Raw genomic sequence first — 23,818 nt, forward strand, 5'->3', positions numbered from 1 at the left:
TTTAATATCTCAGAAACCAAAACTGCACAAACGAAAATTTTAACGGCACAAACCTGCACAAACGGAGCACTAACCATTCAGACTATTTGCTGGATTTTTTGACGTGGGTGGGGTGTCAGCTTCACGCAGGTTAACTTCCCCGCTAAACCCTAAATTAAAACACAGTTGATACGAAAGATCTCATAAACATTTAGACACATTTCAAAGGTGCTAATTGAGCTTCCAGTTAATTAATAAAGGTCATGCTCCATATGTAACAGATAACAGGTTTAACATAATGAGTAAAATGATGCTTCTTTTGCTGTAAAGGTTTTGAAAAAGTTACAAATATTTTAGCTTCTTGTCTTCCGACTTGAACTTGAATATCCGAGTGTCAGAAACAAGAGAGGAAAGCGGTCCCAAACCTGTGCGATTGTTGCCGGGCAACTGGATATTTTCATGTCACTAATGGCAACAATGAGGCCACTTCTGCTAATCACAGCTGGCTGAGCCTCTGGTCAATATGCGTCTACTTTCTGACTGCATGGGAAGCTAATCGCAGGCGGCCGACTGAGCGCACAGATCTAATCTCTTCTTTTCATTTTGCCATTGTAGATGCGCGTCTCTGGCCTATGATGCCGAGCTTTCCTCCACAAGCATCATCATCACTTTCCACAACGAAGCTCGCTCCACTCTGCTTCGCACCATCAAAAGGTAATGAGGCCGAACGCAAACACCCCCCCACTGGTGTGGCAACACAAGCCTGGTGTTTTCACTTTGACCTCACTTCTCTTTGTTCTGTTTCAGTGTCCTGATGCGAAGCCCCCCGTCTCTCATTCAGGAAATAATCCTCATAGACGACTTTAGCACTGACCGTAAGCTTTGTCTTTTTTGTTGTTGTTGTTGTTGCTACTTGTAGGGACGCACCGCTCAACTTTTTTCACTTCTGATACCGATATCTGGGGTTTAGTATCGGCTGATACCGATCCGATACACAAAACCAGAGCTGAATTTACCTAAATTGTTCCTTTTTTTTTTTTTTTAACCCAGAAATAAATGTACTGAATTACACATTTATCCCATAACTCTGCACCACTGAAATACACCAACAGTCTTGGTCAAACATGTTAGAACAACTTTCAATTGTTCAGTCGTGCGATTAGGCGTAGAACAGCTAGTGTAAAATAAGTAATAAAGAAAATGAAACTGACAAAAACAATAGGTTGACTGCCACGGTCAAACATGTGACGATAAACTGCAACGAACAATGTTTCATAAAGTGCAATGAGAAAATCTAAATGTAATGTAATATAAATAACAAAGCATGACATCAGAGCTGCATAGAATTAGACTGCATAGATCTGCCCTTATGGATCATACATATTGTCACTAGATTTTTTTGGTCAATATCTCTAATTACTACAGTGATTTTGGCAACGCAACCATTTATTCTATTTTGTAATGTTCCATCTATTTAAAGCAGCAGTTTACCAATAGTTTTACAATAACGGAGCACTGCTGAGCTGCTACATGATGAGCTTCAGTCATTTTTCATTCAGTTTGTCGTTTTGTGGCATTTAAACGCACCATCGTCCTCCAACCACTTCGTGTCGTCTTCTTCTTCGTGGTTTGCGCCAGCGGCAACATCAGCCTGTTGATCACGTGACTCCAGTGATGTGAAGAAGTTGGTGTCAAAACTTTTTATCAGAAAATGACGATGATATTTCAGCTTCTTGTTTTCTGAAGCTGAATTATTGGTTAAATGTTTTTTTCTACATTTTTTATAAAAAAAAGATTTTAGAGGTTGTTTTTTTTTCTCTAAATTGTCGTGTTTCCATTGAGCAAATTTATTTTTCTGCAAATATATGTCCAATGGATACGCAGCAACTGTTAGTGAAATAAACAAACAGCTATAACATCTACATATGAGACTTGCTGTAAAATGAATAAGTAGGATTTGCGTTTAGAGGGTGAAAAGTCTTATTTTTTTCCTTTTGCGTTCAGTAGCTCTGTGGAAATAAAGGATAACCACGTCTCAGCAATTATTCCCCTTTGACGGCATTAGGTAGATGAATTACATGAGCTCATGCTTCACACCGTCTGCTGCGCTTTCTGTAATTTCCACCTCATGCATCCTGTGTCTCTGGGAACCGCATGTTGACCTAAATTCCCGGTGTGCTCAGACCCACATAAGGACACACTCGAAAGTGCCAGAGCTGGCCAGACATCTAAACAGTGGTGTCTCAGCGGATGTAGCAGCAGGAGCACTTTAAGCTCCCTAATGCCGTGATTTATTCTCCCCGTGGGCCGCCGGCCTACCTGTGCCCGTCATGAACGCGCATTGCTCTCCATATCTGAACCGGCCAAAAGACTTCCAAACGTTAAGCCCCCTCCCTGTTTTTAATTACAATTCCCAGTGTTGGGTATCGCATGAAACGCTTTCCTGTAGTCCTTGGTTACAGTTTGAGGCTTTTAGTTTTGCCCCGATCTGACTTTAAGCCAGTGAGTCTCTTTGAGGCACTCCTTTTTTTTTTTTTTAAATGGGTTTAACTGGAAAGATGGGAAAGCTGAAAGTTTCTCCACTTTGAGTTAAAGCAGTTGTGGTGTGGCCGTATCAGGATTAAGCTGCAATAAACTACAGCAACAATCACAATCAGCCTCAATAACTACCAAAGATCAATCAATGATGGTCTCAAAATTAAACCAATGAATTTACACTGTATCCCTTAAACTTTTGCGATCTAATAATCTTTTGTTTCTCACTTCAACTTGTCTGATGCAAAAACAATGAGAGAGAATATTTTTCTTAAGTAGTTTGCATCCTTCATGTTAGAGGTGAGCGAATCGATCCAAAATATTGATAACATCGATACCAAGTCTGTATCGGTATCGCATCGACACTAGAGTGCTAAGATTTGTACTTTAGTTCAGTTTCGTTTTGAAATTTTATTTTATGTTCGTATTGTGTTTTCTCAACTCTACCTCAAAACATGTTTTGTCTTGATTTGCTCTCAGATGATCGTTTTTTTTTTAGATTTATGTATTTAGGAAAAATCGACAGAAATCATATTAATGTTGTTAAAGTATAAACTGCAAATTCTGCTCTACTACTGAACTGAATAATGAAAAGGAAATGCCACAAAACACTTAAAGCTCAGAATTTCTATAGCCTCTAAAACCTAAATATCTGCGGTGTTGGCCCTGTTATTAACTTGGTACTGAATCTAATCTTAATAAAGTGTTTCTTATTGCCTCATATACCATTTTAATTCATTTTATCTCAACCTTTTAGATGCATGTGAAAATGCATAGTGACCTGTTGGCCCCGTCAAAACACACACAGTGATTCTAAATAACTGTCTCATATTGAAAGTCGAGGTGTGCATCTTTTTCCTGACAATTTGACAGCCATAAAAAGCAAACGTTCTCCATGTGACCTTCATTCAGGCTCCAGGGGGTTAATGAGCCCCTCGGTCACCAGAGAGCATCTGAGGTTTTCAGCTCTGGCAGTGAGAGTGTGAGCTTGTTGGTCAATAGATGGGAGCTGGCAGTCAGACAGGCAAAGAAGGTGGCGGAGCGCGACAGTCAGCAACAGCATTAAGGCCTGCCCCGGCTGAGGGTAATCCCATCAAGGCTCGCCTTAACTATATGCACTTTGTCCTCAGTCAAGGACGCTGATCTTTACTCTGCGTGCAGACAAGCTCATTTGTGTCCAGTTTCACTGGGACAGGAATAGATTGCTCAAAGGTTACTTAGGAAAAATATTAATGTAAAGATCAAGCTAGAATATTAAACAATACGACTACTAGATACTTAGATCAAAGTTGAGAGAGTTGCTGTTGAATTTGACAAGAAACGATTTTTACTCAGATGAGGAAAACCTCATGTTAACTCGGTTGGAGGTAAAATAATTATAAATCTATGAACATTTGTGGATGATAGAGCATACAGGAAGGAGATTTATGATTTATGAGAGAACCTTGAGGAACGGCACTAGTAATAGGGAATAATTAAAATAGCGCCTAATTTAGTATATAAGTAATAAACAGAACAGATGTTTTGTACAACCTGAATTAAAATTTTTACCTCTCTCTTGAATGCAATCAAAATATTCTGTGGTGACTTTTCCAAGTAGTGAAAATTTCATCTGCAAATCAGTTTAATTCAGTTTATTTATATTGCGCCAATTCACAACAGGCAAAAAAAAAAAAAAGTAAAAGTTGTTTCAATTCCATCACAAATATATAAATTATTAGCAGAAACTAATGCTAAACCACTAAACACATTAGAAAAATTATATTATGGAAACTAGCACTACACTAAACACATGATAAAAGTAGCAGCGGCTAACGTTAACCATTAAGACGATCGTCTCTCAGTGTGTCACACATCTTTGTCTCCTTTTCTGGTGTGAGACTCAAACAGCAAAGTCAGTTCACTTTTGCTAACTTTGCTAGGAAAGGTAGCAAAAACGTTCTTAGCAAAGATTTTCAACATTGGATGACCAAAATCAAAAGCATGTCATGTGACATAAAGTTCATTCAAGTCATGAAAATGTGTAACATTTTATGACAAGAATTGGCTTAAAAGGACACTTTTCAAAATGGCCGTCGACCTGAAATTCAAGTGGCTAATGGGAAATACGGTAAACATACAACACCAGGGGTTAGCATGCCAATTTTCTTTGTGCTTCTTTCCACACTTGAAATATTTTTACAGTAAGATGCTGCGCTATAAGTGTCTTCACATTGCATGTTAGGGAAGAATTGGTTTTGCTAAATGTTGTACATGCTAACTGCTATCAATGTGACCAATCTGAATAGAAATAAACCATCAGAAGTGCTAATAAGTCATAGATACTCCTACATTGGCCTCCATTTTGGAATTGAATGTGAGGCCCCTTAGAACCTCCAATTAATTTAGGAAAAACACATCTGCCTTTAATCACATCAGATAGTTTGACAATAAGTGTTGCTTAACAACATGATTTTGTCTCGTTTCTGCAGAAAATTGTACTTTTGTCCGGCTTGTAATAGATTTTATTTCCAAAAATCTTTAAAAGCACGTTTATTTCTTTACATTGCACTATCCTGCACCATTTTTAGCATAAAATCCTCAAAAATGTGGTGTGCAGTTGCAACATGGCAATGTGTGAAAATGTATAATTTGTGTGCTGCATCGACGAAACACACACAAGCACTCAAAAATGGACACTCACACATACTTAATCTGTCTGAAATTCAACATCTGCTCTGTGGGTGTAACCCACGGCTTTCCTCTCATCTTCCCTGAGTGATTAGTCCCCCAAATAGACATGTTTACACACACACACACACACACACACCCCCCCACACACACACACACACCTGCTGTCCCACGCTCAATCTCTCATACACACTCCCGTCCCCTGCGACACGACCGTGTCCCGTAAATACAAACAAACGTGTTTGTACGAGCGTCGTTGTTTAATCAAAGAGGATTACAAGTTGTCGAGCTTCAGTCTGCGACCATAAGGCTGAGATGGGAGGAGAAGTGGAGGGGAGGATGCTGCTAGATCTACCCACAATCCCTCAGTGAGATCACACTCACTCTCTGCTCCTGATACTAATCCTCAAAGGGCAGGAGTGTGCGTCGGCGCCCGTGTTTGCAAAGCCGCTCATCCCGCAGCAACAAAAAGGTCTGCAGCGGCTTCTGGCCGGTCAGAGACGAGTTGAATTTGTTTATGGAAAACAGCACAGCGAGGTGAACGATGCACCAGAACGAAACTTTTTGTTTGTGCATACGTTTATGTCTTTCTGGGCATTAAATTTTCACCAAGAATGGATGCTTTGCTGGTCGCACGGCTTTGTGTGCTGCGCTTGTGGGTCTGAGTGACTGACAGGGGCGATAAAAAGAGATGTGATTTCCTGTGTGTGTGTGTGTGTGTGTGTGTGCGTGCGTGCGTGCGTGCGTGTGTGTGTGTGTTTGGCCTCCAAACATAACATGTCATCTCCTCTGCTCTCCTCCTCCAGCTGAGGACTGCCAGCTGCTCTCCCAGATCCCCAAAGTGCGCTGCCTGAGGAACAGCAGGAGAGAGGGTGAGTGGGAAGACTGGGACGAAACTCGAAACTCTGCGAAAGGGTCCGTGGGGAATGTGCACTGCAAAAACACAAAATATTACCAAGTAAATTCTGTCCAGTTTCTAGTGCAAATATGGTAGCACGCTTGAAATAACACAGAACTTTTCAAGAAATAATAGGAGCTTTTATGTCACTAATTACTTAATATTGATGAAAAAGTACTAGATTACCTCACTCATAACAAGATAATTTTCCCATGTTATGAATGAAATAAATTGCCTGAAATAAATTAATATCGCGAAGATAAGATGACCCATATGAGACGTAGATGAAATAAAATGAATAAATATATAAAAACATGAGCTGTAAATAAAATTAGACTGCCACAGTTTAAGTCATGGCGTGAAAACTTTATGTTTTGTTAAAAAAAAACAAACAATGGATGTAAGAAGTTCTTTGGTCTGTTTGTCCTAGAAGATCAAAGCACATTCATGTGTAAATGATCCAGATCTAAATCCAAATGGGTTTATGGTAAGACATAAAAACTGATGTTCACAGATGTTCTCAATTTAATGTGACTAAACCTGAGCAACAACATGTCCGCCTTTAGGTGGACCAGGCCAGTAGAGAAATACTTCAAAAGCCTCCATTCACTGCAATCATTGCAGCGAATGGAGGTTCTTAAACATATTTTCATGCCAAATACAATTTAGAAAACAATGTACTCTCTTCCTTTTACTTCACAACTCAGATTTTTATTTGTTGGTCTGTTTGTGGTTATAACCTGACAAAATGTCAGCAAAAGTCCAGCACTGCATCTTCAGACTGAATGAATTATTTTTTGTTATTCATTTTTAAAAAGGGTATGGATCTCCAAAAATAGGTGTAAAATATTGACATATTATCTACCCAATGCATGATCACATCACATTTTCATAGTCATCTCTACCAGGTTGAAAAGTTCCTCCTTAAATTATTTTTACTATGTCCTCTATGAAAGCTCTGTGTTGCTCTATGACAAAATGCATATTTCTAGGCAAAACCCAGATTTTGAATTTATGCCCAACACCTTTTAAACACTGAATAAGCTGTTTTTTTTCAATACTTTTTATAAATAATAAAATAAGGAGATAAGGAATTAAATATTTAATCCGATTCATCGTAATTATGGAAATAATCGTCAACTAATTTAGTAATTGATTAATCGTCACCTGGTCCAAATTTACTAAAGGAATGCTGTTATTGCATTTTAGGCAATAAAATTGTTTATTTTCTCATTTGAAAAAGGAGTTGATTTTTTTTTTCATTTTCAACATATTTCCAATACTGTATTAAAAAAGCTTAAAAAGTTAAATGAAAAATCTGTAGAATGTGCCAATTTTTTTAATCCAGTTTTTTGGTTAATCATCAGAATAATCAATAGATTAATCGATAACTGGAATAATCATTGGTTACAGGCCTGGAACAGATTATTAGGGGTGTCCCAATACAATTTTTTCCACTTTTGATACGATACAGATATTGCAGCAATGAGTGTTAACAGACACGATATTCAGTTGATACGATATCAGGATGAGTCGTACATAATTTTAGTACTTATTTTGTAATGTGGAATATTAGAAAAGGCTTGATCTAGTGATATTATTCAATCAAACAACAACACTCAACAACCACAGGTATGAGAGTAAATGATCCATTTATTATTAATCTATGGGTCCAGGTGCTGCTGCGTAGAAACACTGGGTCGAACTAAATCCTGGAGCGGAACACTGGAATGCTTCTGTTGCTTTGCTTATATCAGACCATCATACTCGTCTTTTGGTTGACATCAGACCAATATCGGATATCGATTTTTGATTGGGACACCCCTACAGAATAAATAACTACCTAAAAAAAAAATCTGTCTTTATTATGGCTTAAAGAATAGTACATAGGCTAAACAAACACATTCAAGAAGAGAAATAAAATAAGTTCTAAAAAGACAAAAACGCAGGTCATAAAATTGTTCACTGACTCACAAATGAATAGTGCTGATAGCGATTCCTCAATAAAACACTCCACGCCAAAGAAATGCAAGAATGAATGCTTTAAAACCCAGCTCCTTATTTTTCATCAGCAGTGGAAAATGTTTCTATTGATCTATGACAGCAGAGCAAATATGACTGGTGGTCAATGGAAAGCCTGAACTATTTCATGAGGCTGAAACCACATGAACCAAACTGTACTTTTTTTCTTGACAGGATAAGTACCTTTTCATTTTAATCAACCATTTTATTAAAAGAAAAGGAAAAAGGACAATAGCGTTCTTCGTATCTTTCTCATTTTGAGGCTGAAGCTACCAGTAGTGACATCATGTTGTTGTACAGGCTAATTTCTGTTTAAATAAGTGAAAAGCAACCTGGCTTTTGGTGTCAGATGTGCAGCACTGAGAGGTTCCACGTCTCCTCTTGCGTGTCCTGTTGCATTATGGAAATCACTCGGATGAATTAGTTGAGGTTAAACGTTAAAACCACTGGAGTTCGGAGCCAGGAGGGAAGTTTCTGTTTTTTCTGCCTGTGCTGCCGCTCACAGCAAACTTCAGCATTTGTTTCGGCTTAAGAAGCACATGCTGACGAAGCAGAAGCACGTCGGATTCAGGCCAGCATCGTCCGACCGGCGGTCACAACCGACCAGATCAAGCTTATCTTAAAGATTTCCTATTCCGCCAGCTTTAAAGATCCGGGGCAGGGAGCTAAAGCTTCGAGCATGAACTAAATCTTTCACAGCTTTTCTCCGATAAAAATGTTCAAGGCAGATTACTGTTTTCACTTTTTTTTTTTTTTTTTTACCACAACAGTAGAAGAAGGAGGGGAAAAAAAACATGGTCACATCATCTGTCGGTAAATTGATTTGAGCTTTAAATAGCTTCACAGCTTCAGGCATCATTGAGTTTCTCTCATTTAATGCGTCGCACTGTGCTAGAGGTTAGCGAGCGCTAACACAACAAGGCAGGCTTTTCTCATTGAGTTACAAATCAGCTGGTGTTAAGGGTATTAGAGCTAAAAAAAATGCTTTGATTTTGTTTCCATTTCAGCTCTTAAACTGTTACGGCTGCTCTAACGTGATTTAATTCATGCTAACGTAGCTCTTGCTGCGTGTTTTTGTCGTCTGTAGCAGAGGTTTCCTCCAGTAAGGGCCTGTTTAGCTACGTTCATCTCCCCCTCAACTCTGACTACGGCTCGGTATTCATTGTATCGTTTAAAATTTATTGTGATACATTGTTTATCGTGATAATAATTTCGATTTAATTCCAGTTAATTGTGTTTAAAAACCCACAAACTGTCTGTACTGTCAGGATTGTTAACTTTTCTATTTTATCCACTTTTTGTTCAAAGAAAGCATCAACAAATTAGCAAATACAATTAAATGCAGTTACGATTTTCAGTTTGATGATAGAAATTACACTTGTTTGTGTGACTGGTGACCCAAAGAAGCTCATGTTTACAAATGTTTTTCAAGCTGTATTTGTGTTTGTGGGGCTATAAATGCTGTGTGATGCAGTCGCAGCCATGCAGTTACCTAAAAAAGTAGTAATCAACCATTCTTATCGTCACTTTTATCGTTATCACAATAGCACCACAAAATATTGTGATAAAACTTTTAAGTCCATATCGCCCTAACCAGCCTTTCCCTGTCTCTGCTGCAGAAAAGTTATCCCCACAGTATGACACCACCACCGCCATCTCTCAGTATGGGGATGTTCAGAGAGCATTTTGCATGTAGGCCAGAAAGTTTCACTGCGCAATCATGTCTCCTTTTCATATCCGACTGCCTCATAAAACCTAAAAGCACCAATAACTCCACGGGGCAGAGGATCTGGTTTAACAGCAGGTTTAACTCTGCACCATTGGACCAAGATGGRACTCATTATTCTGTAAAGCCCTCATTAGTTTCGGTAAAAACAAATGTGCCAACCTGGTGCGAGCCATGCTGAGCAAAGCTCTCTTTCAGAATCTTGTTTTTGTCTGATTAAATGATAGAAAAAAATAATACTTTGTGTCATTAGAAATGGTAAAATAAGTTTTTTACTCAAATATTCTGCTCTGTATGTCTTTCTTTTAACTTGATAATGCAGGAAAACCATGTAAGCGCAGAGAAATGTGCACTTAAATGTATATTTGAATGTAAATATACATTTATTTGATGAGTTCAAGATTTTATGAGCTTATAAAAGGATCACTAGTGAACTTCCTGTGTGAGACATGGACACACAGGAAGAGTGGACCATTTAAAGCTGGGAAGTCAAGCTCATTTTCATTTTGGGCCATATGAAGATCATGAATGTTCTCAAAGGGCTGGTTGTGCCAGAATGTACAATGTAAAATCCTTTTTTTTTTTTTATTAAGACATTAATAAGTAGCTGTATCTGCATTCAATAAGTATGTCTTAAAAGTCTCTAAATGAAATAATATTGAACAAATTTTCACAATGATCAGTTCTTCTAGGATTTCACAATTGTTTTCTTTTTTCAAAGTAGCATAAATTTAGAAATATTTGCCAGAAATCCTGCAATATTTTGTGCCTGTCTGTGATGGTAAATGTATCTTTTAGCTACTTGCCAAATCGATCAGGGACTACAAATTGACAAGTAAGCCTGAGAAAGAAATACTGCCACCTGCAGGTGGGAGTTAGCAGTCACTTGAACCCCACATTTTTGACCATTTCTTGCTGAAARATTTGCAATGAACTGTTGATTTAACAGAAATTTCTCCAATAGCAAAAAAAAGCCAGAGCAACTAATTAACGTAACTCAAAACTAAACGTATAAAAACGACYTTGATTTGATTGATTAAATAATATTTAAGCATACAACTGTCATTGAAGGTTTTATTTATGCGTTTCTCAGGGTCGCATAAAAMGTTTTGTTGGTCCGGATTTGGCCCGCGGGCCCCAAGTTTGATGTAAAGTGTTTCTGTTTAGAGTAACTACCTTATGKTTCAGTACCCAGGGAAGATGATTAGTGGCGCACCGCCTCCAGCCTCCCATGTAAATAATCACTCTCTTTACTGTAAATAACCAGTCAATGTAAACATGACAGTGGTTTAAAGGGTCATAAAGGTCACACAGGTCTCGGCCTCTCTCACACTTCCTGTTAGTTCTATCATCCGGGACTAATCTAATCTGGATTTACTCTAAAAGTAGAGGCCAAAGGAGTTTTCTTATATCGATAAGATATCAACTATTTACAACCTTTTTTACAAAACCTAAGTTTACTGTTCTGCAGGGAATCCCACGTTAAAATAAATGACCATAATTGAAGATGCAGCTTTATTAATGTCCTGTTTTTAACATGACATCTTTAGAAATACACTTCCCTCCCCCCCACTAGTTTAAATGACATCTCGTTAACAATCCATTTATTTCACCGACATGGAAAAAAGGGGAGACATTCTGGTATTTAGCTCGGGCTAATCCAGTTAATCGCTTTCATGTCTAAAGGCAGTTTGATCTTCAGAGCCTGTGCCAGCTTATGTAATGCGTAAATATCACAGAAATGTTTTCTTTTTTTTTTTTTTTCCCACAAAGTCAATTAGGTTTAATAGGAACCGACATGAGGCACTTTTTTAAAAAATTATTATTATTACAGAAGACGTGGTGGAGATGGTTGATTTGGAGTTCAGTAGTTCGCAAAAACTGTTCACTGACAAAAAGGAGAAAAACATTTTTCTGTTATCGTCCCTGGCGATCCAAAGCTGCCAGAGTGGAGGACGTATGGAAAGAGAGAAAGGTCAAACTTTGCAAAAACAAAGTGCCATCTGGAGGATTAAAAGAACAGTTTGTAGCGAGGTGAGGTGAGGGTTTTGTTTATTCCGTATTATGTCATGCAGATACTTTATCTATGCTCAAGTGTCACTCATAAAATATTCTCTGTGGCATTTCTCAAAAATACATTTTGACCAGAGGGAAGAACTGATTTCCTGTCAGCTTCTTTAGTGTGAAGCCATCTGGATATACCTTAACTAGGCRTCCATTTTGATCAACTAAACATAAGATCCATTCCTGCAACAATGAGTTAATGCTATAAAGAAAACGAAAAGATGGGAAGAATTAATGGTTTATTAATTTTTTTCGTAATATTTCAAACATCCCATAGCTCACCCATGAAGATCCTCTGAAGACACTCGTCTAATTAACAAGCAAAGTTGCAGGCTTTGTGAAAAATTCACTGAAAACAACATGATTAATTAGTTTGGCTCAACTTTATTTGCGAGCCAAGAGATACTGATTCGTGCAGCCAAGTTTCCGCCTCTTATTTTTCTAAATCTCTGACCTGCTGTTTTAATGATTGTAGTTCTGATTTCTCTTTAAGAATCATAATTACTGCTCCAAATCCATTTTGTTCTACCCTTCATACCTCGAGTGCATGTTCATTATTTATATTCGGAGCAGAGGTGATGTCAGTTCCTTCTGGTTTGTATATTTAGCCTTTCTTACGTTCGCTTCAGTTTTATTTTGGGCTATAAAATCTTCAAAAATGCTGCTAAATTCATAAGGAGTATTCTACAAATACAAGCTGGTGTGGCATTCACATGGGAATGAGTGGGAATGTTATCGCTTTCAATTCGTAAGGAACAAAATAATAGCCTTTAACAGTGTGCCACTCTGGCTCATTTGTGCTAAATGATTCATCTAACAGGCTACGCTRAAGAGACAGTTTAAGTAAAGCAATCGAGTGCTTTGGAGATCAGTAAAGACACGATAAAAYCGCACCTTAGCACGTTTTCATTTGCTTCTCGAAACACCACATGTGAAACCTCACGTCCTAGAGGATCATCGCTACTTACGTTAGCTATTAACATAATTAGCAACAGCGAGCATTGCTGGCTATAAACAAGGGTTCCTGTGTGTGTTCCCTAGATAACACACACAGGAATCTGAGCTCTGAAACCTCTGAAAGGCTGCTAACATTTTCAACTTCTTTTCGATTCATTGCAGACAAAGGTTGAAAAGTTTAAAGGATAAATAGATTAGCTTTGCTAGCTTGATAACTCAATCATCATTTGGACGATTGTTTTTTATCTTGGCTCTCTTTCTTCCAAAGATTGGATGATAAAAGTCTTCAGTCTGGTGTGTTTGTCTCTACTAGCTTCTTTTTGACGGACAGTTCTGTTTACAAAGACTTCAGAATTCATTTAGTTTGTTTGTTTCTGTTGTTTTGTATATTTATTTTGGATATTTAGTTCCAGTCCTAAATGTTTGTTAGAAATTAAAGTCTGKTGATCTTTGAAAGACTTGCATTATTATGYCATTGCTATTATATTACTTGAAAATGGTCTCAAAATGACGATATTATCATTTATCGCAATAATTTCTGGGACAAAATTTGGTATTGTGACAGCCCTGTGTGTGTGTTCACGTTTGCTCACCATGTTTTCCTCTGTGTTAATTATTAGCAAACTGCTTTAGAGTTTTTAACCTTTAAGCGTCTGCGTCATGYGTTTTCCGGCAGGATTGATCCGATCACGAGTGAGAGGAGCCAACACRGCCTCTGCCACCATTCTGACCTTCTTGGACAGCCACTGTGAGGTCAACGCCGACTGGCTGCAGCCGATGATCCAGAGAGTCAAGGAGGTACAAAACCAGATTCATTYGCTTCTTTTGAACGTTCTTTACACGCAGGATGAATTCACCGTCACTCTGCCCTCACGGCGTTGTACTTTAACAGGATAGATTGTAAAGGTCTGATCTCGGGCATAGATCTCGATTTGTTTCACAAAGTTTTAATTCATACCATATGTTTGTGCTGCTACCCATTTACTTTGGGTGTATTCACACCAGCCATGTTTAGTGCGGTTTAGTCAAACCCTAGTTTGTTTCCCAAGAAAGTCAGGTTCGTTTGGGGAGGTATGAACGCTGATGCGGACCAAAAAAAGCGAACTCTGGTCCGCCTACAAACCTAGCTCTCGCTTCAGATAAAGTCAACTCTGGTGCGTTTGGATGYAAGCGGATGGGAGAACACTCCAAAAGCAGGAGGCGAACTACAGCCCAGGGCATTGTGGGTAAATGCAACATGAGCAAACCCAAGTCTAACACAAACATGAGAAATCCTACAACCACTACAATCTGATTACATTTCTGTTTACATATTTTTAAAGAGAGTTGCGCTTATATCTTCTTCCGAGGATTTTGTGTCGTTTCCTTCAGTAGTTCTTGGAATAGCGCCTCCACAGATGAGGAGGGAAACAGGTTTTTCACCGTTCGTTTGACACGGTGCAGCGAGAGAGCGAATCCCACCAGCTGAAAATGTAACAAATGTTGCAAWTTTGGTCCCCAGTCGAACACAGTCCACCAGACTATCAGAAGCGAAAACACCCCAGGTGCAGTAAACTGATGCATGTCACAGACTCGCTAATGCCGCTTTATAAGAACGTTCAGTTTTGGAAGCTAACATACGAGAAAAAGAAGCTAAATGTTAGAAATCTGGAAGCAAAAACCTGCAGTTTTTTCCCAGCGTCTGCTTTGTGTTTGYGCCGTGTTGCACTGCACTCAGTCAGTGTTTACTCTTGCTCCTGGCAGCTCGCCGGCTCGGTTTGTGATCAAAACCAGCCTTTGTTAATGCAGCCGACAGATTCTTCCAATTCAATGCATCCCGCAAATTAAGTTATGCAGCCCACCAGGGACACTACCATCGCATCCAAAGTAGAAGACCCAGATTATACAATGAAATGCAAGACCAGCCACTTTTCATTAGTAGTTTTATTTTCGCTGTAATTTTAAATGTGACCCCTCAAGGACATTTTGTCCCTGTTTCTGAGGTGCGCGAAGCTGCAGCACAGASAACTGACTTCCTCTTCTAWACCTAGAAGAGGAAGYAATTTTGTCATCTTGATGGAGAGCGATGTAACCATGGAGTGAGAACATCATCGCTTGCATATGAGCTAGCTAATTTAATATTCCCTTCAATTCTTTCCTCTCTGTGCTGGAACTGCATGGGTTATTACATCCTTCTCCATATATGGTCGTGTGAGATTGCTTCTCATATCCATCTCACAAGGCAATAAAAACRACTTTTTACAATTCAACGACAGAGAAATTAAAACAACTGTATTTATTTGCCCTTCTTTGTGCCAAAATGTGTCAGTTTTACAGAGCCCCTTAAGAGATATTTTGCGTTACCTCACAAAAGTGTTGCGTCCCTATGCAATAGTTGGCGCTGCCTCACAATAGATTTTTTTCCTCATTAATGTATTTACCAGTCGGTTCTTGCGTCATCTTCAATACTGAAAGTGTTTCTGCTGCAATATAAGTTCTTTCTATGGCGTTTACATGCGTGTTAATGTCTCGTTTGTGAGTTACCTGAAGTTTTTTCCTCTTTTTCTTGAGGATACAAATGCACCAGAAGCATATGTGCAAAATGCCAAACAGGTCAAACATTGACTTTACATCTAAAAGACGCAAACGGAAACTTTCTGTAAGAAGGAAAGAAAAAGAGAGCAAATCAGAACTATCTCGATTATTTTTGCGCTACCTTCACGAGGAAACGTGGTGGTGTTTCGGTTGTGTCGTTTTCATGTGTCCCATCTCCACCTTACACAAACAAACACAAACAAGCATGGATCAACTTTCAACCAGTTTCTGTACCAGAGAGCCACGCATAAACACGTTTTCACTGAGATTCTGTAAAGTTGAACATTTGACATTTGTTTTCACTGTGACTGTATACAAAATAGAGCAGTGTGTATTTGCTAGTTTACTGCAAGGCAACGCGATATTTATTGCGAGGTAACGCAAAGGAATCCATATTTTTCAGGTGTTCCATGCTTTACAAAAAAATTAAAACATCATCTGTAATTAGAAACCTGTAAGTCTAGCCGTCTTCTAAGTCTAAACCAGCTGAAATATACTTTCCAGCTAGATAAATTCTCAACCTAACACATCCACTTATTGAAAACCTCCGTGTGGTGCAGAAGCGCTTTTAAAAACAACGCTCCTTTTGTTTTAAGTCACAGCATGGGTGCGTTTCCATTGTTTGCTTTCGGTGAGCTCGCCTTGTGCTCTGAGCTGCTCTGACTCATTCAGCTTTCGTTAMGGCCTCTCGGTCTGGCATTCATGAGAGCTCAGTGATAATTCACTACATCCTCATATTGACTCCATCYGGTCCTGAAGCCGTTTGTTCCCCTGAAATTACAGCTTCGGGCTTAGAGTGGGAGCCAAAAGATGCTGTTTGTCTCCACATGGTGACCACTGCTGATTAATAATTCACCACAATGACTCAAACGGCTTTAATTTAATTAAATACCAGGAATTAATAATTGCCCACTTAAGTTATGAAATTGTGGCGGTTTCTGAAGTTTGCGCTGTGAAGAGACTTAAGGTAGTAAAGAATCATTTTGAAGCTTAGTAGTAAATTTGCAGGCAGATTAGTTTTCATTAATGCTTTTTTTTTTACCGTGTGTTTTGAAAAGATGAATTATACAGCTGTATAATTTCATTTTTGATCCACTTATCTTCCATCCATCGGTTTTCTGAACCCGGTTTGGAAACAACTTGTAAAACAAGTCCAGCTATTATTTACATTTTTGGTTAAAAACAAAACTAGTAAGGACATTATTAGACGGAATTTGATAATAAAGAGGAATAATTGTAATATTTACCCTTCAAACGTTGTAATTATAAAATCTATTGACAAACACGGTTATGGTTTTGTGTGGCCGTATTAGCGTAGCGACGATTCACGTCTTCRTACAGAGAATGTCCAGTTACAGCCCTGTCGGTAGCTTTCAGATGTGATTTTTTTCCCGCCCTTTTCTTGTCATCCTGTCGCCTAGCAACTATGACAGAGCTAAACACAAGCTGGCAAAAAACGGAGCTTGAAAGCTATGCTAACAAAAGCCTAGCAACGTTAGCGATACCTTCGTTGAATTGCTGTGACGTAATCAATCTTCGACAATTCAGCCACTGAATTTCTTTGACGCGCCCTTTGTCCGATTCTGTCAAACGGCCGTGGAACTACGTCCTCTTTAACTTCAAAATAAAAGTCTCAAACATAAAAAATATCGGGGTCTAGAGCTTAAAATCACTCAACTTTCACAAATTTCAGCTTAGACCAATTTACTTCAAGAGACAGTTCAGTTCAATTTGACAAGTAAATAATGTATATTTTCATATATTTTTTTATTATTATTTTACTTTTATAGGAAGCAAATTTTGCTAAACATATCGTCACAGTATCCTATCAATACTTAAGAAGAAAAGTAAAGTTGACCCCATGCCTTTTCTTACAGTGTTAGGAACACAAAATAGGATCAGATAAAAGAAAAGAAGCATAAAAAAAATAAATAGTAAGAAGCAAAGAAATAAAAATACACAAACTAAAAATTACGACTGTAAACGCAGTTAATCGGAAAATTTTAATATGTTAATATTACTACAGACTCAAAAAAAAAATCTGACAATTGCTTCAATTTTAATTGGTTGCAGTGCAGCAGGAGGTGGGCACCRTTCCTACACTAACCACAACTGCATGCATGTTTATATTTCAAGCTTACAAAGTTATTCATAACATCACTACAGTGTGATTAAKAATCTGAATAAAATTTTTAATTGATTGAGAACACTATTAAAAACTTATACGTGTGTCTTTTATCAGAGAGTGGACAATCAGGGTGGTTTTTAACAAGCTCGGTCTGTAAAATTTAAGTCGGGTCTACTGAGCTTCACATAATCTACCAAACTGTGCCGCCATAAAATGAATTGTTTGGTCTTGTAATTGAGAAAGGCTCAACTGATCCTTACGCTAACTACAGGTGGTTTCAGAGAAGCTGTGCAAAAGGAAAACTATCAGCACTCCTTACCACCAAGCAGTCCACTTCATGCACCGGGTTGCTTGTAACAGAACGAGGCGGACAGCTCAAATTGAGAGCAGCTGTTTTTTTGGAGTCGACAGTAAGCTGTTCAGTCAAACACACTGACTTCTGCACAAACAACAGCGTGTGCGCATCGCCTTCGCAAAGACTCGCAGAACCAGCAGGAGCCAAYGGTTCCCTCATCTGGCGTATTTACTTTAGGGGTCGGGTTGCCTTTGCCTTAGCAGGAGGTGGTTTAACGCTTCACAGATGTGACTCTGCAAATAATAATAATTTTTAAAAAAGCTTCAGTTTTGTTAACAAATCGCTGTGAAAACCAGTAAAAAAAAAAAAACTTGACCTAATCCGTTCCTGCTGTCGTCCTGCTGCCTCATAAGTTGTAAAGTGAAAGCTTTGAGAAGGTGTCGTTTGTGTTTTGCTGTTGAATGTGATGTTTCTCTGATATCTGAGTCATCTCGGGTTCTCTCTGAATCATTTCTGCTGTTTCTTCCAGGATCATACGCGAGTGGTCAGCCCCATTATCGACGTGATCAGCTTGGATAACTTTGCTTACTTGGCTGCATCTGCTGACCTCAGAGGAGGTCAGAACCCACAACAAGACAACACACACGAGACGGCAGCGCAACGTCTCTTACCCTATTTATGCTGTATTACCAAAAATAGTCAATCAGCCCTCTAAGTTGCAGAAATCAGGTGTTCCAGTCTTTTCTGTGACCACTTGTCTAAAATCCAGAAAGACATTATGAACACTTGGATGCTCTAGTCTGGAATTGGCCCAAAAGGAGGTCAACATGGTTAAGAGTGAGTGATGTTGGTATGCAGAGAGTTCTGACCTCAATCCTGATAAGAGCTCTTTTGGGATACATTAGACTCTAAGCCAAGCCATCTCGCCCGACATCMGTGTCTGACCTTACAAATACTCTACTGGAAGAATTGTTAAACACACCCAGAAAACAAACTTTCTAGGTTCTTACCAGATTTGGTGCACAAACATTCGGCTCTGATAAACATGGATGTAAAACACAATTTATCAGTTTAGATCAGTTTGCTTCAGTTGTTATAATTGGCTGATCTGGATGCAATAACTAGGACACTGAATATTTTTCTTTTTATGTGTTTATTTTTTACTTCCCACTCCATTGTCTCTTTYATGTCAGGATTCGATTGGAGTCTCCACTTCAAATGGGAGCAGATTCCCATCGAGCAGAAAATGGCGAGAAGCGACCCAACGCAGCCCATAAGGTACCGCCAGCTCTGATATCTGCCTCTGTGTTTTTAACTGATTCAAACCCTTAAATGCACTATTTGCACACATGTGACTATTTAAAATGATTTACGTTTTTAAACTTTAGGTTTATAAATAACAGAACTTTTTTTTTTTTTTAAGTTTGCTCATTTTGGTCTTTTAAATTCAATGCAAAAAAACATCACATTAAAGGGGCAGTGTTGTGTAAAAKTGACTTTTTTGAGCTTTACATCATGTTTTAATATTATCCTCTCATCAAATACACACCTGAAGGGTTGCTTGGTTTATTTCATACATGTTTGGGAAATTCTTGAATTTCCATGGCAACCATTCAGCTGGGCAAAAAAACACCTGGGAGCGGCGAACCTCGCCTTCGAAGCGCAGCTCCTCCTCAGAGCGGCAGTTTGCAAACTGCTCCCTCACTCAGTTCCTTCAGACTAGCCAGCAGCAATTAGCAAACACCTGGTGGAACTTTGCATCTACCTGAACTCATTATAGAAGCTACTTCTCAGTCCAACGCTAGTTAAAACTTTGCTAAAGGATTRATAGAGGAGTCGTGTTGAGATGACTTCCTGAAGGTGGAGTTTCAGAAAGAGCAGRAGTTTTTAAAGAGACAGAGGCCCAATTTTAAGGCATTCAATCACAAAGTAAAAATTTGTTTCAGTTGTGTTTGATATATAKATTTTTATAACGACTGAACGTAGCACAGTTACTTGACTGTACTATAATCACAATCAAGTAACTATGATTGTGTTAGATTTAATCATAAAATGTTTAAATGTCCCTTTAGTCATTTTTTCTCCTCTGGTCAGGCTGGAAGTCGCAGTAATAAACAGCTCAATTATTAAATCTCTATTTAGTAAAAAAAAAAAAAAAAAACAAAAACGTTTCAGCACCAAAAGTATAAAACAGAAAGAAATTCATTGTTATTACTTTGGATTGTTCATAGTAGTTTGCATTAAAAAAAAAATAAAATAAAAATTTAATCTAAGTAAATCAACCTTTGATAAACAACTTTTTTTTTTTCTTGATCATAGTCAAAAGGCACAGCCAGTTTGTGAGAAGCTAAGCCCCGTATTGTTTCTTAAGGGTTAGTATCAAGCTGCTGCTGCCAGTCGCATTTAGCAGGTCGCTGCTCTGCAGCGTTCAGCTGGGAGTTAACGCGCTAGCAGGAAGAGGAAACTTCAGCAATTATCTTCGTGAAGAAAATGTCACCGTGCTTCAGTTTGTTAAAGCCGYTCTGAGTCGCTCCTTTCACAGCGAGAGACAAAAATAATATATTCTAAAGTGGAAAACTATTCTAGGCGGCTGCCAATCTTTCCAGTAATTCCTAGCCCAGTTGCTATGAGGTCATACTGTGCAACGCTCAGCAAAATACAAAAAAAATAATGAATCCCCCCAAAAAAACCCAACATACATCTGAGAGCCTGAGGGTCATTTAACATGTTAATTTAATTGGAACAAGCCTAAGTGAAGCAGAACGTTTGTGGAAAGAGGTGATACCATAACAGCCCCGTCGTTTCATTTCTCACACCCGGGAAGACGCTGATGATTAGGGCAAGTTTTTTTTTTTTTTTTCCTTTGTTGATGCAGTCAAATGCTAACAAACCTTAGAGAACGAAAGCTGCAGCGTGTCAAGGTGTGGGCCAAAATCCAAAATCCTCCACACTGATGCAGCAGTGATTTATTTATTTTTTGCCTAAAACATCTTTTGGAAAGAAAGAGGTGGTGATTGTTTGTTTTTTGTTTTTTTTGACAAAATCACTTTTGGCATGATTTGTAAGTAATGTAAACAGCCCAGCATCCCACGAAGAAGACGACAGGAAGTAGTTGGAGCATGTTTTTTTTTTTAGTTTCTATTGCGTAAACTAACTTATTCACCTGTGGTATTAACTGCRTTTCTTGTTTAACACACCTGCACACCTGCAGCCATCACTGCAGCAAAATGAGGTTCTATAAAGTTTTGACTCYGGGGGGCTGAAAACAAATGAACACCACACTTTTCAGATTCACATAAAACTTGTAAAAGCTTTTCTTTTTTGCTTKAAAGCTCGGCTCTATGTTCTGTTGGCCTCTTTCATAAAAACAATCTCAATCTCACTAAAACACTGTGAAGATGTGGTTGTACTTATTTACATTGTTGAAAAATGTAAGCACCATTAATATTTTTGTGAAGTTTTGTTTTGGTAGCRATTAAATGTACATTTCTAAAACTCTTTGTTAGCATCAATGAAGGTGAAAACTTTTCCTTGTCCTTCCGTTTCCACAGGACTCCTGTCATTGCTGGTGGGATCTTCGTCATGGACAAGAGCTGGTTCAACCATCTGGGCCAGTACGACACTCACATGGACATCTGGGGCGGTGAGAACTTTGGTGAGCATTGCTTCTGCCATTGTTTGTTTGGTTTTTTAAATGGGAGTGTTTCCAGTAAGCGGATTTAATTTTAGTGAATCTTTTTTTTTTTTTTGGAAAAACAAAAAAAAGAAATAGTTGAGACCAAAACACCAGACTGAAGGTTTTAATCATCCAGTTTATGGCAAAAAAAGAGAAAAACGACAAATCAAGCAAATGAAAATGATTGAGTTTCTTTTAATTTATCATGTGATTAATTGATTTATTGTTGTGGCAGGCCTAGCTACATGCCTAATGAAGCCTATAACGCATAAAATGATGAAAGAAAGATAAAAGTGAAAAGGCCTTTCAGCCTTGACACAACCTTGACTCATTTGGATTCTGCGCACATTTATAGCCCAACATCCTTGGTACGAGGAAAAGAAAAAAATGTGAACTGCGATAAACTTCACAACAGTAAAAATCTGTTTTCTCCAGGAGCCGTAGCTGGGGAATTCAGCCAGAGGGATTTTATGATGATGCAGTCTTTGGTTGTTGAGTAAGATAAATCAGATCAATAAAACCGTGCCCGTCCTCGCACAGAGCTGTCGTTCCGAGTCTGGATGTGCGGAGGAAGTCTGGAGATCCTTCCCTGCAGCCGCGTGGGTCACGTGTTCAGGAAGCGCCACCCGTACGACTTCCCAGAGGGCAACGCTCTTACCTACATCAAGTGAGTGAGTGGGCTGGCTGTTCACCTGCAGCATCATCTGAGAGCCACCAACACGCTTAGTTCTGTGACTCTCTCCCAAAGTAGTTCACGACAAATGGAGTTAGATGTGAATAAACACATCAGCTGACACATTTGAATACTTTTGACACATTTTACACATGTTTTTATGATGAAGGAGTTTATTTAACCTGTTTATTCCTCATTTTGAATGTGCCGTTCAAGTAAACACAGAGCGCTCYGTTTGTGTGATGCTAGTCGTGCTAACTACGCTGATCGCCATTAAAAAACAACCAGATAAAAGAGTCAACTCCAAAATTGAGTTGACAGAAAGCCTTGAAAAATATTGKAGATATTATTTTTTAGATATCTTATGTCACATTTACTGAAAATCACTATTTTTTTCCGGGGAATACACACATAGACTTGTGTTGTTTGTTTTGTTCATGCTAGCTATGCTAACTGTGATAAAAAACTATTTAAAAAATTACTACAGACTTCACATTTTAAACAGTAAACTGTTATATTTCGTTGTTGTTTTTTTGTTAAATAATAAAGTAAAATGACAAACTAATAAATAAATAAATAGAATCAGGAAAATTGTTTTTAAAATGCAAAACCCTTATACATTTGCTGACCTTTCATAGGTAATACGATGTCACTTCCACTCCTATCCTAAATAATTAATGGCCAGTCACAGCAGGAACATTAGAAAATGTATTTTTCATTTTGTTCTTACATATATTATCCATATATACAATATTAACTCTTTAAAACAGAAACTTTAATAATCTAAATTCGGTTTTGGCGGGTCGAAACTTGACAAACKTCAGAGATTGGCCGCCTGACTCTGATTGGTGCATTTCTACTTCTGTTCTTCCTGCTAATTTCTCATCTGTTGCTAATATAAACTAAAAATCTAAATTCTCAAAATGAAATGGAGCGGATGACATCAACAATCAAGTCTACATGGGTGATTCGTACTTTTTCACCATTCAGAGTTAATCTAGGCATGAAACAAAGATCATTCTCTGAACGCCCAAATCTACATGTTGGAAATCGACCACAAAATGTTTGTCCTGACGGCGTTTTCCAAATTAAATCACTTGTTCTAAGTTGCTAAAATACCCACAAATCTAACATCGTACAGCAAGATTTTCTCTCTGATGGAGAGAGATTTATTTTTTATTTTTATGTCCGGAGGCTGATCTGTCCTGCGCTGTCATTAGAGCTGACTGCAGGAATCCCAGCAGCACTCTAATCATGGCATCTAAGCAGGTGTTGTGTCTGTGCCGACGCAGGAACACCCGACGGGCCGCCGAGGTGTGGATGGACGAGTATAAACAGTACTACTACTCGGCACGGCCGTCTGCTCAGGGCAAAGCCTTTGGCAGGTTTGTCTCTTGGAATTATTCCCCCTCAGTTTGTGTGTGTGTGTGTGCGTGCGTGTGTGTGTGTGTGTATGGCACAGCGTGAAGACAGCGGCCCAAAAATAGGACTGGTAATGTTTCACACAAGTCAGACCCATTTTAGTCAGGCGAGCTACACTTAAAAAAAATGCTAACAGTCATGTTTTTTAAAAGGGCTGACCTAAATCGGATGTGTAATGAGCAATTATTTAATATATATA

General features: G+C 38.5%; 1 protein-coding gene and 1 long non-coding RNA gene across 2 annotated transcripts in view; one reads left to right on the top strand and one right to left on the bottom strand.

Moving 5' to 3' along the window:
• galnt16 (UDP-N-acetyl-alpha-D-galactosamine:polypeptide N-acetylgalactosaminyltransferase 16) overlaps positions 1–23,818 on the top strand; it is a 49,946-nt gene that overhangs the window by 16,786 nt on the left and 9,342 nt on the right. Inside the window, exons 3-11 of the mRNA XM_008398867.2 lie at positions 595–693; positions 787–854; positions 5,991–6,056; positions 13,528–13,649; positions 18,378–18,465; positions 19,042–19,126; positions 21,400–21,503; positions 22,065–22,191; positions 23,490–23,582. Coding sequence (XP_008397089.1) covers positions 595–693; positions 787–854; positions 5,991–6,056; positions 13,528–13,649; positions 18,378–18,465; positions 19,042–19,126; positions 21,400–21,503; positions 22,065–22,191; positions 23,490–23,582 — 852 coding nt within the window. The remainder of the gene's footprint in view (positions 1–594; positions 694–786; positions 855–5,990; positions 6,057–13,527; positions 13,650–18,377; positions 18,466–19,041; positions 19,127–21,399; positions 21,504–22,064; positions 22,192–23,489; positions 23,583–23,818) is intronic.
• Positions 6,030–16,920, bottom strand: LOC103458216 (uncharacterized). The gene is made up of 3 exons (XR_532557.1): positions 16,673–16,920; positions 15,547–15,605; positions 6,030–6,117 (listed from the first exon to the last, which is right to left on the bottom strand). It is a non-coding gene; the product is annotated as an uncharacterized LOC103458216 (long non-coding RNA).

Source organism: Poecilia reticulata, linkage group LG22 (assembly GCF_000633615.1).
Source record: "Poecilia reticulata strain Guanapo linkage group LG22, Guppy_female_1.0+MT, whole genome shotgun sequence".
NCBI lineage: Eukaryota > Metazoa > Chordata > Actinopteri > Cyprinodontiformes > Poeciliidae > Poecilia > Poecilia reticulata.